Source organism: Cheilinus undulatus, linkage group 21, assembly GCF_018320785.1.
Source record: "Cheilinus undulatus linkage group 21, ASM1832078v1, whole genome shotgun sequence".
Taxonomy (NCBI): domain Eukaryota; kingdom Metazoa; phylum Chordata; class Actinopteri; order Labriformes; family Labridae; genus Cheilinus; species Cheilinus undulatus.
In genome coordinates, this window is record NC_054885.1 from 2,544,673 (window position 1) to 2,556,813 (window position 12,141).

Consider the following 12,141-nt stretch of genomic DNA (forward strand, 5'->3'; position numbering starts at 1 on the left):
TTGTAAAAGATAAAATGAAATAAGAAAGATACTTAAAGGTTTGAATAATGTGTAAAGCAGTGATACTCAACGTGTGGTTTTAGAGCCACATGTGGCTCTGTTATGTCTTAATTTAAATATTATTCCCCCAGAAAACCTTAGAAAAGGGAAACTTTTTTGCACTTTTTCACCCATTTCTTCACCTTTCACCCATTTAAGCTACCTTTTGCCATTGAATACCACTTTTTTCCTACTTTTTATCCCATTTATGCCACTTGGAACCCATTTTTGCCTAGTAGGGCTGTCTTTTGCCATTTAATACCACTTTTTTGCCACCTTTGACACTTTTTTTGCAACTTTTTACCCATTTTTGGCCTTTTTTATCCCATTTTTGCCCCTTTTTTCTCTGCATTTTCACCCATTTAAGCTACTTATTGTCATTAAATACCACTTTTTTCCTAGTTTTTGCCCAATCTTGACTACTTTTGCCCATTTTAGTCACTTTTCACTCCTTTTTTTCACGGTTTTGCCACTTTTGTACCGTTTTATACCAACTGTAACTCATTTTTCTGTCACTTCTCACCCATTTTTGCTACTTTCTGACCTTTTTTCCCTCTTTCCTCCCCATTTTTGCCCCTTTTCACCAATTTTGTTGTTTTTTGACAATTTTTGACACCTTTAACTCATTGGTATTGGTACTTCAGGCTGTTTTTGCCACTTTTCATCACTTAGATTGTGGCTCTTGCAAAGGTATTTTTCAACACATTGGCTCTTTGGTTAAGCAGGGTTGAGTAACGCTGGTATAAAGCATAAAAAAGAAAAAAAAAGATTTTATCAAACTGATATTTTGACACGTTCAAGGTTAAAGAATTATTGCACTGTCTGTGATGTGAAAATTGCAGCATGCCAAATTGCGATTTAATCTAATTTGCGATTAATCGCCCAGCTCTAGTAGGGATAACCCCGCCCCTCTAACACTACAGTCTAAAATCACAGAGCAGTTCATCTCAGTCCAGTCTGTTGTTAGCTGATGTCTCTGCCTTTATTGAAAGTTAACGGTCAGTTAAATGCTGTTTTTTTGTTCATTGTGAGGTAAATTTACCAAATCTATCAGCCACAGTGGTCTATGGATCATTGAAAGCATCAGAACAGAGATTTGAGACAGAAAACAGACTTTGTCTCTTCTTCTAAGATCAACAAAATGTAAAGAGGCAGGGTGAGAGCTTTCCTCCAATCAGATTGTAGCTTTCTTTAAATCATATTTCTCCTGAGTGGGCGTGGCTTCAGCTCATTAAACAGACACACCCACACCATCCTGGAGCAGATTTTGCTGCCTCATTTGTCATGATTTTGAAGCTTAATTTTATAAACTTGGAGATGTTTTGTCTGACTGAAATTTGATTTAGGGGTTCATAACACAGTGAGCTGTCATACAACAAACCTTAATACAGATTTATTTTCACTTTACAGGGTCTTTAACTTGTAAATGTCAGGTCCGAAGCCTCCTGACAAACAGCCGCATCATTCTGGCTTGTATATCAGCCACGCCCCTAATTATGCATGGCTCCTAAACCTTCAAACTAAACAGACAAGCTATTAAAAATCAGCATATTTCATCTCTCTATCATTTTAGAACACAGAAATACCAAAAATCTCTCCCTTATGTTGACTGTGTCTTGTTGGCAACTTTTGGAAAACTGGGTGGAACTGGTGAGAGCGAGGACTTCCCTTCCACCCACTTTAATTTGAATTTAATCCAATTTTCGATTAATTCGATCACTGACCAGCCCTGCTGGAAATTGACCAGTCCAGTTGAATGTTATGAGCATGCTCAGATGTAGCACAGCATAAATATGTCAGTGAAACTTCCAGAGATGAGGGTGGAATGATGCTGAACACATGCTAAATATTTCTGTGTGATGAAGTTTTGTCTCTGAATATTTAACTGAGCCTAAAGCTTCAGAGAGGAGTCTGAAAACAGAATACAGAGGGAATGAGAGGCTGTCAGAGTGAGAGCTGCTTAACTAAAAAAGGTGAATGCTTTAATGGTTATGCAAACAGTCTAGAGGCAACATAAAGAACCAGATACATTTATTTACTTCTGTATTGAAACATCTGCAGACAGCACAGAGGAAAGATTATATAACATCTGAGTGATATGATGTTACTTCCTGCGTTATCATTGCATCCTGCATGAATAAAGCAGCAGCAGATCGCTGTCATTATCAGTTTAGACATTCAGCTTTCCAAAGCCAGGCCCGTTTGGTAAAAGTAGGCCAAAGAATCCAACCGTCCCATGGGAGCAGCAACGCCTCATCTTCCCTGTGGAGACGAAAGTTTAGAGGCAGCATGACGAAGGAGAATCTTCTCTCCTCTCCTCACTGCCATACTTCTGCTTCACAGCCAGGATTTTATCTTTCTTCCTCGCCTCAGCTTTCCATTTCTGTCTTTTCTGCCATCTGTGTCCTCACGCTGGTGTGTGTTTGGACTTGGTCACACACACACACACACCGTCCTGCTGCCCCAAATACTGAACCACCCCACTAATCTACCACCAAATGTGGATTAATCCACACCTGAAAATAGTCACAAACAAGCACTCTATGTATTTAAACTATGCAAACAAAGCCAAGACAAAGGGGGGCTGTAGTATATTTAAGTCTGTGCATGTTATTTTTATAATTTAGGGTCTTTAGGACTATCAGGAAACTGTCGGATTTGGCTCTGGTAGATTTTCTTCAGCTGGCAGCTGTGAACAAGCTAGAAAGGCTGCAACATAATCCCTTTGGGTAGATTTCCCCACCAAAGTACGACCACTAAACGTGCTTGTTTTTGTAAAGAACAGGCTCAGGGGTTAGTACAAGGTTTCTCTGGATCCTTCAGTAGTCTAAAAAAAAGCTTTGAATTACATTTTGAAAAATTAAGATCATAAAAATTCTTACTTTTACATGTCTAAAGGGCTTAAAATTTATTTGGCACCTTGATGCCAGAGCACTATATAAATTTGTTCTCTCCTTAGCATTTTAGGTTTTTGGATTTTCTCATTCATGTGCACAATCATGTCATTTAGCTTTTACAGCATTTATTACAGTGCATCACATGCACATTCAGAAACAGAAGAAGGGGTAAAAAGATGGTGAAATGCCACCTAAAAGAAATGTATCCTTACCATGTTAATGCAGGAAATGGTTCATAAACAACTGCTTTAAAGAAACCTCAGTAAGCTTTTAGATAGGGATGCACAATGTCATCGGGATGATATTAGTATCAGCAGATGAACGAATTTCTGCTGACATGTACGACTGATATGTTGTCTGTAAACGCTGGCCGTATGTCCGGATAATTTTGGAGTTTTAGGTTGAACCAAAAGATCTTTGTTCATAAGTGATGGGTACCTTTTCAAATTTGAACTGGTACAGTCCCAACTCCCAGTACCTGTGAACCAGTACCCATTTTCTGCACTTTTGTGTGTGAATAATATGCAATAATAAATGTTATATAACCTTCTGAATTTTAGATATTCATTTCTCTATCTCAAAACTCTATCAAATATCAAATATATGAAAACAACATCAAACACCGTTTGTCATGTAACATCACAAGTGTTTTTACAAATAAGTCCAACATAGAAAACCTAAACCACTATAACTACCCAGTGGTTTTTCTTTACATTGCACAAATGAAAACCCAGCCCCACTGCCTCCTATTCCTCTAATTTCCCCTCTTGGAAAAATGATCGTTGGGATCCATGAAGGGCGAAGAAGTTTGAAACAAATGAACAACAGAGTATGGAGTCAAAATAACTAAGTAAATAAATAAATAAAGGTAAAAGGTTTTACCAATTAAAGTTTTTCAAATGAAAGTAAACAAACTACTTCCTCTACCATGAACTATATGTACTGCATACTTCTTTCCCCACGCAGTTCTTTTTCCAACTAAACTAAGATGTCATCTTTCCCTGGTAAGAGCAGATTCTGCTCCTCACTCATCAATCAATCATGCACCCGTCCACGCAGAAGCATAACCGAGCATTAATACGAAAAAACGCGTCACACCCCGAACCGTGCACACCATTATGTTCTATTTGTATTTACTGCAAAAAAATTATAGAAAGTGGCAAATTGTTTCATTCTGTGATGAAAATAAGCAGAGGACGAGCCTGTGGCTCTGTCACTCCTTCAAAATCACTCTGGATCCATCCATCCTGACAGCGCTTCATACGGCACCAGCTGCGCCAGGTTAGAGAGATGGGGAGCAACTTTTAGGACGCACTCACACTAGGCAGTCTGTATTGTACCTTTATCCAGTGTCTGTTAGGTGACTGAGAGAACAAACGTGTCCCTGTATCTGGTATATGGTAGATATCCACATGATAAACAGGCAAATCACGATTTTTAAAGCGAGGATTTGGTACGAGAGAGAGAGAGAGGGAGGGGGGCGAACAAGCAGGAAGCAGCGGGAGCCAATCAGAGTCATCCGCCATCACACTGCTTCCTCAGATTAGAAGTTTTGTCGGGGTAAACAGTGAACTTCATGTCACAAATATTGCAGCGTAATCTGCATCTTATTTTGAAAAGTGGAGCGCTACCTTTACCACTTCCTGTCAGCCACGCTTGTTTTGTTGATTCAGTTAGCTGCTACCGACGTCATTACTCACGTAATTGACTACTCTTCCACTCTCTTGCAGTGACAAGGATGCATTTAGGTACCGAAACACGGTACCGTTTGATTTTACGTGAATCGGTACTTGGGAATACTGACAGAATTCGGTCGGTATCTATAAAAGTGCCAAATTCAATACTCATCCCTAATGTTCATCCTTATTCCGTAAACTTTCAAGGTTTCTTTAAGGACTGAAGTTTTAGATCTATACTACATTTAAATAGCGGCTATGTACCGACATGACTGCACAGCTGGGCTTAGTAGCAAAACAGTGTGAAACACGGCTGTCTGCTTAACGGGAAACGGTGCTGCTCTGAACCAGCTGGCCCTTCAGTTGTTTGAACTGAACTGAATAGGAGTGTTCTAGAAGAACATTGGTGGTCAGTGTGAATTTGTTCCAGACGTAGCCTCGTTGTGCTCCGTTTGGTCTTCTTCTCAGAGCCAGTTTGATCTCTGCTGCCAAATCTGATGAGGAGATTATTGGACAATAAAGTCAGACAAGTTTTTGAGGCAGTGTTTAGTTCTTGATGCTGAAACATAAAAAATAAAACCTTTTCCTTCCCGGAGAGGATCTGAGCAGAGGATTTATCTCTCTGTTTGTCTTTTCTCCTCCTCCTCCTCCTCCTCAGGGACACCTCGGGACAGGGGAGGTTCTGCACCATCTTTCGCTCGTATTCCCGTGGGGCTCAGGTAACAAACAGACTTCTCTGTGTGTCTTAAAAAAACCTCTGCTCCAGCTTTGCTCAGAGAGAACGGTTTTATATTCAATAGTCAGTATTCATCAAATACTGATTTACAAACCAGCTGTGCTTGTTCTGCTGACTTCCTGTTTACATGTTTGTTTCTTTACAGGGGATCCTGCTGGTGTACGACATCACCAACCGGTGGTCCTTCGATGGGATCGACAGGTGGATCCGAGAGATTGATGAGGTATGTCTCAAAGATTTCACTGATTCCATAAAAGCTGGGACATTGTCTAAAATGTGAACAAAAGCCAAAAACGGGATTTTCAAATCCTTTTCAACCAAAATAAAGCCCAAAGACATGATGAATGATCAAACTGATAAACTCTGTTGCTTTTTTTAAATCTACACACATTCTGCATTGGATTCTTGTAACATGTTCCAAAAAAGTTGGGACAGGAGCAAGAAAAGACTTGGAAAGTTGTGGAATGGTAACATGCAATCGTACCAGGATTGGGTATAAAAAGAGCATCTTAAAAGGCTCAGCTATGACATGAGGTTTTCAAATTTGTGAAAGACTGAGAGGGGTTAAAGTTCAACAGTTTATGAACATTTAGAGATGTGATCATTTAAAGTCCACCCGGTCATTTTTTCCCTTTTTAATCAACTGTTTTAGCTTTTTATTCTTACAAAAGCCCTTCTAGGAACGGGTGTTGCAAATTAGCATTCACTACAAACACTATGATACTTGCATGGGGTGCCTGTTCTCAGTTGTCTATGTTTATTGTATCTATCCCTATTAAATACATCTTAAATAAATAAGATTCAGAGAACCTGGAGAAATCTCTGCATGTAAGGGGCAAGGCTGAAAAACAGTATTGAATGCCCATGATCTTTGACCCCTCAGGCAGCGCTGCATTAAAAACCATCGTAATTCTGGGATGCATATTAGAACGTGGGCTCAGGAGCTCTTCAGAAAGCCATCGTCAATGCCAATACCCATTTTTGACACTTTTAACCTCTGTTTTCATACCCATTTCAGACCATCTTTTACCTTTTTTGACTCTTTTTTCACTTTTATCCCATTTTTGCTTCTTTTAATCACTTTTTACTAATTTCTGCCCCTCTGTAACCACTATTTACCATTTTCTTTTCTGCCTGTTGTTGGTTTATTTTTTTAGCCATTGTTGCCTTTATTTTAACCCATTTTCACATATTTTACCCATTTAATGATACTTTATTATGGATTTCCCCCATTTTCTTACCGTTTTAACCCCTCCTCTGCCTCTCTTAACTTATTTTTGCCACTTTTATCCCATTTTTACCATTTTAGTTCTTCCATGTTTTGCAGTTTCTTTTTGTTTTTTATCCATTTTTGCCTCTGTAGCCAATTGTTACCTTTATTTTAACCCATTTTTGACACTTTATATTGGATTTTTTGCTGTTTTTGACCATTCTGTGCCTTACTTTTATCCACTTTTGTCCCATTTTTGCTTCTTTTAACCCGTTTTTACTCATTTCTGTCACTCTGTAACCACTATTTAGAATTTTATTTCTGCCAGTTGTTACACTTTCTTTTTTCTTTTTTTTTTTTAACCCATGTTTGCCTCTGTAACCCATTAGTATCATTGTTTTAACCCATTTGTGCCACATGTTGCCAGTTTTGGACACCTTTTACCCATTTTTGATACGTTTTATTGGATTTTCCCCATTTTCCTGCCATTTTTGACTCTACTTTGCCTTTCCTCTTTTATCACCTGTCACCATTTTTCCCAGTTTTTTTCCTTTTCCACTTTTTTGCAATTATTTATTTATTCCTTAGTTTTTTTGTGGGGACACCGCATAGGCATTAATTTACAGTGTATCACAACTTCTGGCCATGGCTAATTCGCAGTCCTTAACTATGTTCCCCCTGACATTATTTCAGTTCTATCAAGTTTATTTTCTTACACCCTGACATTTTTGTACATCATGGCTTATCTATGAAGTCTTCACAAATGTTTTATTCCCATGTTGTTTAACTGGTCTAGCATCAGCCCCCCCCCAATCTCTTTAACTTCAAATCATGACTTTGAGCTCCTACATGTTAGAAAAAACGAGCCTGATGTTCACATGAAGCAGCAGGGCCGGTCTGAAGTCATCTCCTCAGCTTTTATAAAAATGTTCCAGGTTTACTGGAACAGAGGGTCAACAGAGGGAGAGTAGCGAGCCGCTTATGATGAGCACGTTTCTGTGTCTGTGTTTATGTGTGGGCGAGTGGGATACTCTCATCATGTCCTTCCTGCTGACTTGGAGAAAGAGGATGTCCGTGTCCTGTGTGTGTTTCTGCTCGCTGTGGTTGTGTGCAGTGATATTTTCAGCCTGTGGAATGTAAGTTCCAGTTTGCTCTTTCCTGCTCCACCTCTGCAGACGTGATGCAGAATTAAAAACTGCACCGAGGTTGAGAGGATGGAAATATCTGTATGATGAAGGTTAAATGACTGTAAGCACACGTAGAAGTGCATGGTTTAGATTTAACATACCACCTAGAACATCATTGATACTTAAATTTAGAGCATTTTACAGTTTGAATAAAAACGTCCCAGCCTTTGATTCTTCCCTCAGCCTAAATGCAGAGTCACTGCAGAGACGCTGCTGCTTCCATCCACATCTCCGTGCTGTTAAAGCCGATACCGTCTCCTCTCCTGCTGCTGGCAGTCAGGGACTGACCTCTGCAGAGACTCGGAGCATGAAAAGGCAGCAGGGAGGAGAGGCTGATGAATGGTGACAGTCTGGAGCAGAGAAGGAGTGAAGGAGGAGAGAGGAGGTCGACCTTTTGCTGCCATCATGTTTCATTCAGTTTGTCAGAACAGACGGGGATGAATTAGAGAGACATGAGCCCGAGCGGCAGGATGAGATACAAGCAGCCTCTTTTAGCTTGTTGAATTAATAACAAGCCTCTGCAGCTGGCTTTGTATGAATGCTGCATCTTTCATTTACGCTCTTCTCTCTGTCTCAGGCTTTGAATCGGCTGGAGATGCTGCATGGCTTTGAATCTGACAGAAAATCAGAACTTAACAAATGTTTTTGTTGAAATTTTTAGTCCAGATTTGTCTCTTATTTCATGGTTTTCCTTGCATCAAAATCCAGAAATGCTTGTGTAAAAAAGCTGCAAAGAGAGTTTACATGTGTTTCATGAAATTAAATGTAAAGTCTTAATGTATGAAACTTGTAGCAATTATCTTCTTTGTGGAGTTTCATGGCAGTTGACATCCAAATGAGTTGCATCACTGCCACCCTCTGGATTTCTTCTATAGTGCAAGTATCTACTGTGTGCATCCAGTGCGTCTTTTTCTTTTATTTCCTGCTCTGAAACCCAGACTCAAATTTCTGGATTCTCTAAAGTCCTTCCCTCGGGGATGTCCACAATATCCAGAGCAGTTTTACCACATCCAGCACCAGCTTTGATCTTAAATCTGATCACCGTTGATCACCGAAGAATGCATGGGAGCATTTCCTATCCACAAAGATGTTATGGCAATTTTAAGGCTATCACTGATCCTCACACCAATAGTATGCAACTTTTTACCTTTAAAACGCAGTAAAAAGTGACTTTCAACAGTGATAACGGCGTCTCTCTCTTCACCACAGGATGTCCCAGTTGCCTTCTGTGTTTAATTTTTAAAGTAGGCATTTGCTCTCTAATGAGAAGTGCATCCTGCTTTACAGCGCTGGTTCACACACCAGCCGTCTGCTTAAAAGAAGCCAGTTAGCCCGTCTCTAAGACATGGAAGAGAAAGCTGAGGAGAGATAAAGCAACTGTGAGAGCAAGAAGCCAAACTAGAGTAAATATCAGGCTTTTATGTGACTAAAGAGGCTTTCGCTAAACAGCAGAGGTGGTTATGTTTCTGCTGGGCGTTTGCAGACAGGTTGCTCTACTGCCCAGCGAGTTCTTGTTGTGGAGCGGTCTCACTTAGGCTGGTTTACATCGACTGCAAGTTTTTGTCACTGGAAAAAAAATGCATGAAAATTGTAAGGGTTGCACGTTGGATATTTGTCGATCTACAGTATTTACAAAATAATTTTCACACATACCTATCTCGATATATATAAAAAAAGATTTTTTAGTCTTTTCAGTTTTTATTCACTGTTCCTTTAAAACACCTTTTCAAGAGAGAGCATACTGGAGAACCTGATAATGTTTTCTCTGCTGCTGTCTCCTAATCTCCTCCCTTCGTGTTGCGTGTGTAAATCAGCTGTGCTCCGTGTTTGGATGCCAGTTTGATCACGCCTTTGTCCAGGAAACCACGGATCTTCAGCCTCTCTGACACAACAGCAACAGGACTCTTTGTACAGCTCGTCATAGGTCACCTTGTCGAAGAGCTGAGCTCATCCCCCACTTTTCCCTTGGACCACTTCTTCTTCTTGGCTTTGCCTCCAGACTTATTGGCTGGGTTCTTCTCCTTCTTGGACTTCCCAGTGTCCTTCTTCTTGTCTTGTTTAGGAGGCATGTTTCCTTGTCAAGATGTTGGAGCAGAAACTTATCTAGATATTTAAATGTAGTTCTGACTAGGGTTGGGCAATTAATCACAAATTAGATTTAATCGCAATACAGACCACTGCAATATTCCTTTAACCTTAAATTTGTGCCAACATACCAGTTTAAACTCTTTTTGCAGCAGAGATGTTATGCATCACATGTCATGCAATCATTCAAGTGCCATTTTTAAGAATAGTCTACAAAAATCTGTTTCTTCATTTTTGTAGCTTTTTCTTATTAAATATGAGAATGACATAAAATGATCCCTCCCTTCAATACAAGAATTCAAATCCAATTTGCAGTACGAGTCAAAATCTTTAAAATGGTGTAGCGCTTGCAGCCTAAAACTTGACTAACTTATTTGTTTATTCTGTTTATATTTACAGCTGATAGAGGCAGATTTAATAGCTAAAATGTTGGTTAATATCAGCAGAAATGGTCATATCTGCTGATATGATAATTCACTTTTTTTAAAGATTTATTTGTGGATGTTTGTTTTAGAGAGATAAGAGTGTGGATAGAGCTGGAAACAGGCCGCCTGTGTACATGGGGCGCCACTTAACCACTAGACCATCTGCTTTTTCCACTAATATCCGCCCATACTGATAAATTGATATCATGCATCCCTAGAAATTACAGTGCTTTAGCCTCTTTTCCAGTGACACATTTTACACACTAAAAGACACAAATATATACAGACAAGAAAGGGTTAAATAATTAAAGATGCACAGGGAAGAAGATCTGATCTTAGGAAAAGCAGCCCTGGACAGGCCCAGATTCCCACCCCTCTCCTTGGCCCAGGCGGGGTCAGGCTCAAGACATTAAGTCAGACATAGCAGCACAATTCCTCTTACCCTATAATTTTGAGTTTTTGTTTTTATTTTCTTGCAATAACTGGAATAACAAATGCAAAGGAACTGCTTCCCTTGGTGCAGACCTAAAGGTCTAATCATGGCCAGAGACACACTGCTCCATTAGAGACGCTTCCTGAATGAAGAAGTCTTCAACAAAACCACAGTCCACTGGTTTATTTACTGTTCACTCTTCTTTAAATGTATGTTTTTGACATAAAGAGGGAGAAAAGCTGTTAAAAGTGGCGCTGCTAGTCTGCTTGACTCTTCAAACAGTGAAATAGTGGAGCAGGGCTGAGTGAGAGAGATAGTCCGTAGTCTCTGTGTGTTTAGTACACAGTTTTGTCTGTGCATCTGCTCCTCATCCTCTCTGTTCTGACCGTCATAATGAGTAAATGGACCATTTCTATAATACATGCTTCACTAGGATCTCATCTGGACAGATTTCTGTTGTTAAAACAACTCAGAAAGGTTGTTAAAGCTCCAATATAAGTGCCAACTTTATAAAAGATGTCAGGTTTAAATGGCACTCAAGCTCAGAGAGTTAATGGGCCAGACCAAACTTGGAAAGAGTGTGTACTGGCTCCTAAAGCTTCACAGACAGGCAGAGAGCTCTTAAATACACTGAAAGGAGAACGTTTTTATATAGAACCTGTTTAAATGTTTATTTCAGCTACCGTTAACTCTGCCCTCTGTTTGGTTTTCTTCCCAGCATGCTCCAGGCGTGCCTCGAATCCTCGTCGGTAACCGCCTACATCTGGCCTTCAAGCGGCAAGTTCCCACGGAGCAGGCGAGGGCGTACGCCGAGAAGAACGGCATGACATTCTTCGAGGTGAGCCCTCTGTGCAACTTCAACGTCATCGAGTCGTTCACGGAGCTGTCGCGCATCGTCCTGATGAGGCACGGCATGGAGAAGTTCTGGAGGCCCAACAGAGGTGAGCGGACAGGGGAGGGGACCCCCGAATATTTATTCCAGCTGCTTCTGTAGTCTGTATGATGCCTTTTAACATCCCTGACAGCCTGGGCCACCGCCAAAAGACGCTTCAGTAACAGGGAATTATTAATAAAGCTGTGTCTTTAAAAGGACAGGCCTTTGTTTTAAATAATTTACCGTCTCTTGCTGCGTGGTTCCAGATTGTTTGTGAGTTACTTCTGTCTTTTCATCAACAACATACTCTCCCTTGGATTAAGTCCAGGACTCCAGGGCCCGCAGTAATGCGTCATTCTGTGCTAATGTGCCAGAGTAGTCTAATGGGATGACACGGCTCCATACGCTAATTAATTCCCCTCATGCCCGTCATCCTTTTGTCCGTAATTAACGAGGAAATCAGGCTGCAGTGGCGTCTCGCTAAACCTCAGAGCATTAATGATGAGCAGACTCAGAGAGACTCTCATCCTGCTTCAGCCTCCAGCCCACAATCGACAAAGCAGTTCCAAAAAAGTTGGG

At 40.4% G+C, this 12,141-nt stretch overlaps 1 protein-coding gene and 1 pseudogene across 1 annotated transcript in view; one reads left to right on the forward strand and one right to left on the reverse strand.

Annotated features, from left to right (window-relative positions):
• Positions 1 to 12,141, forward strand: part of rab40c (RAB40c, member RAS oncogene family) — a 39,193-nt gene that overhangs the window by 23,128 nt on the left and 3,924 nt on the right. The window contains exons 3-5 of the mRNA XM_041777865.1: positions 5,271 to 5,331; positions 5,494 to 5,571; positions 11,407 to 11,629. Of these exons, the coding sequence (XP_041633799.1) occupies positions 5,271 to 5,331; positions 5,494 to 5,571; positions 11,407 to 11,629 (362 nt within the window). The remainder of the gene's footprint in view (positions 1 to 5,270; positions 5,332 to 5,493; positions 5,572 to 11,406; positions 11,630 to 12,141) is intronic.
• Positions 9,524 to 9,820, reverse strand: LOC121503447 (annotated as a pseudogene).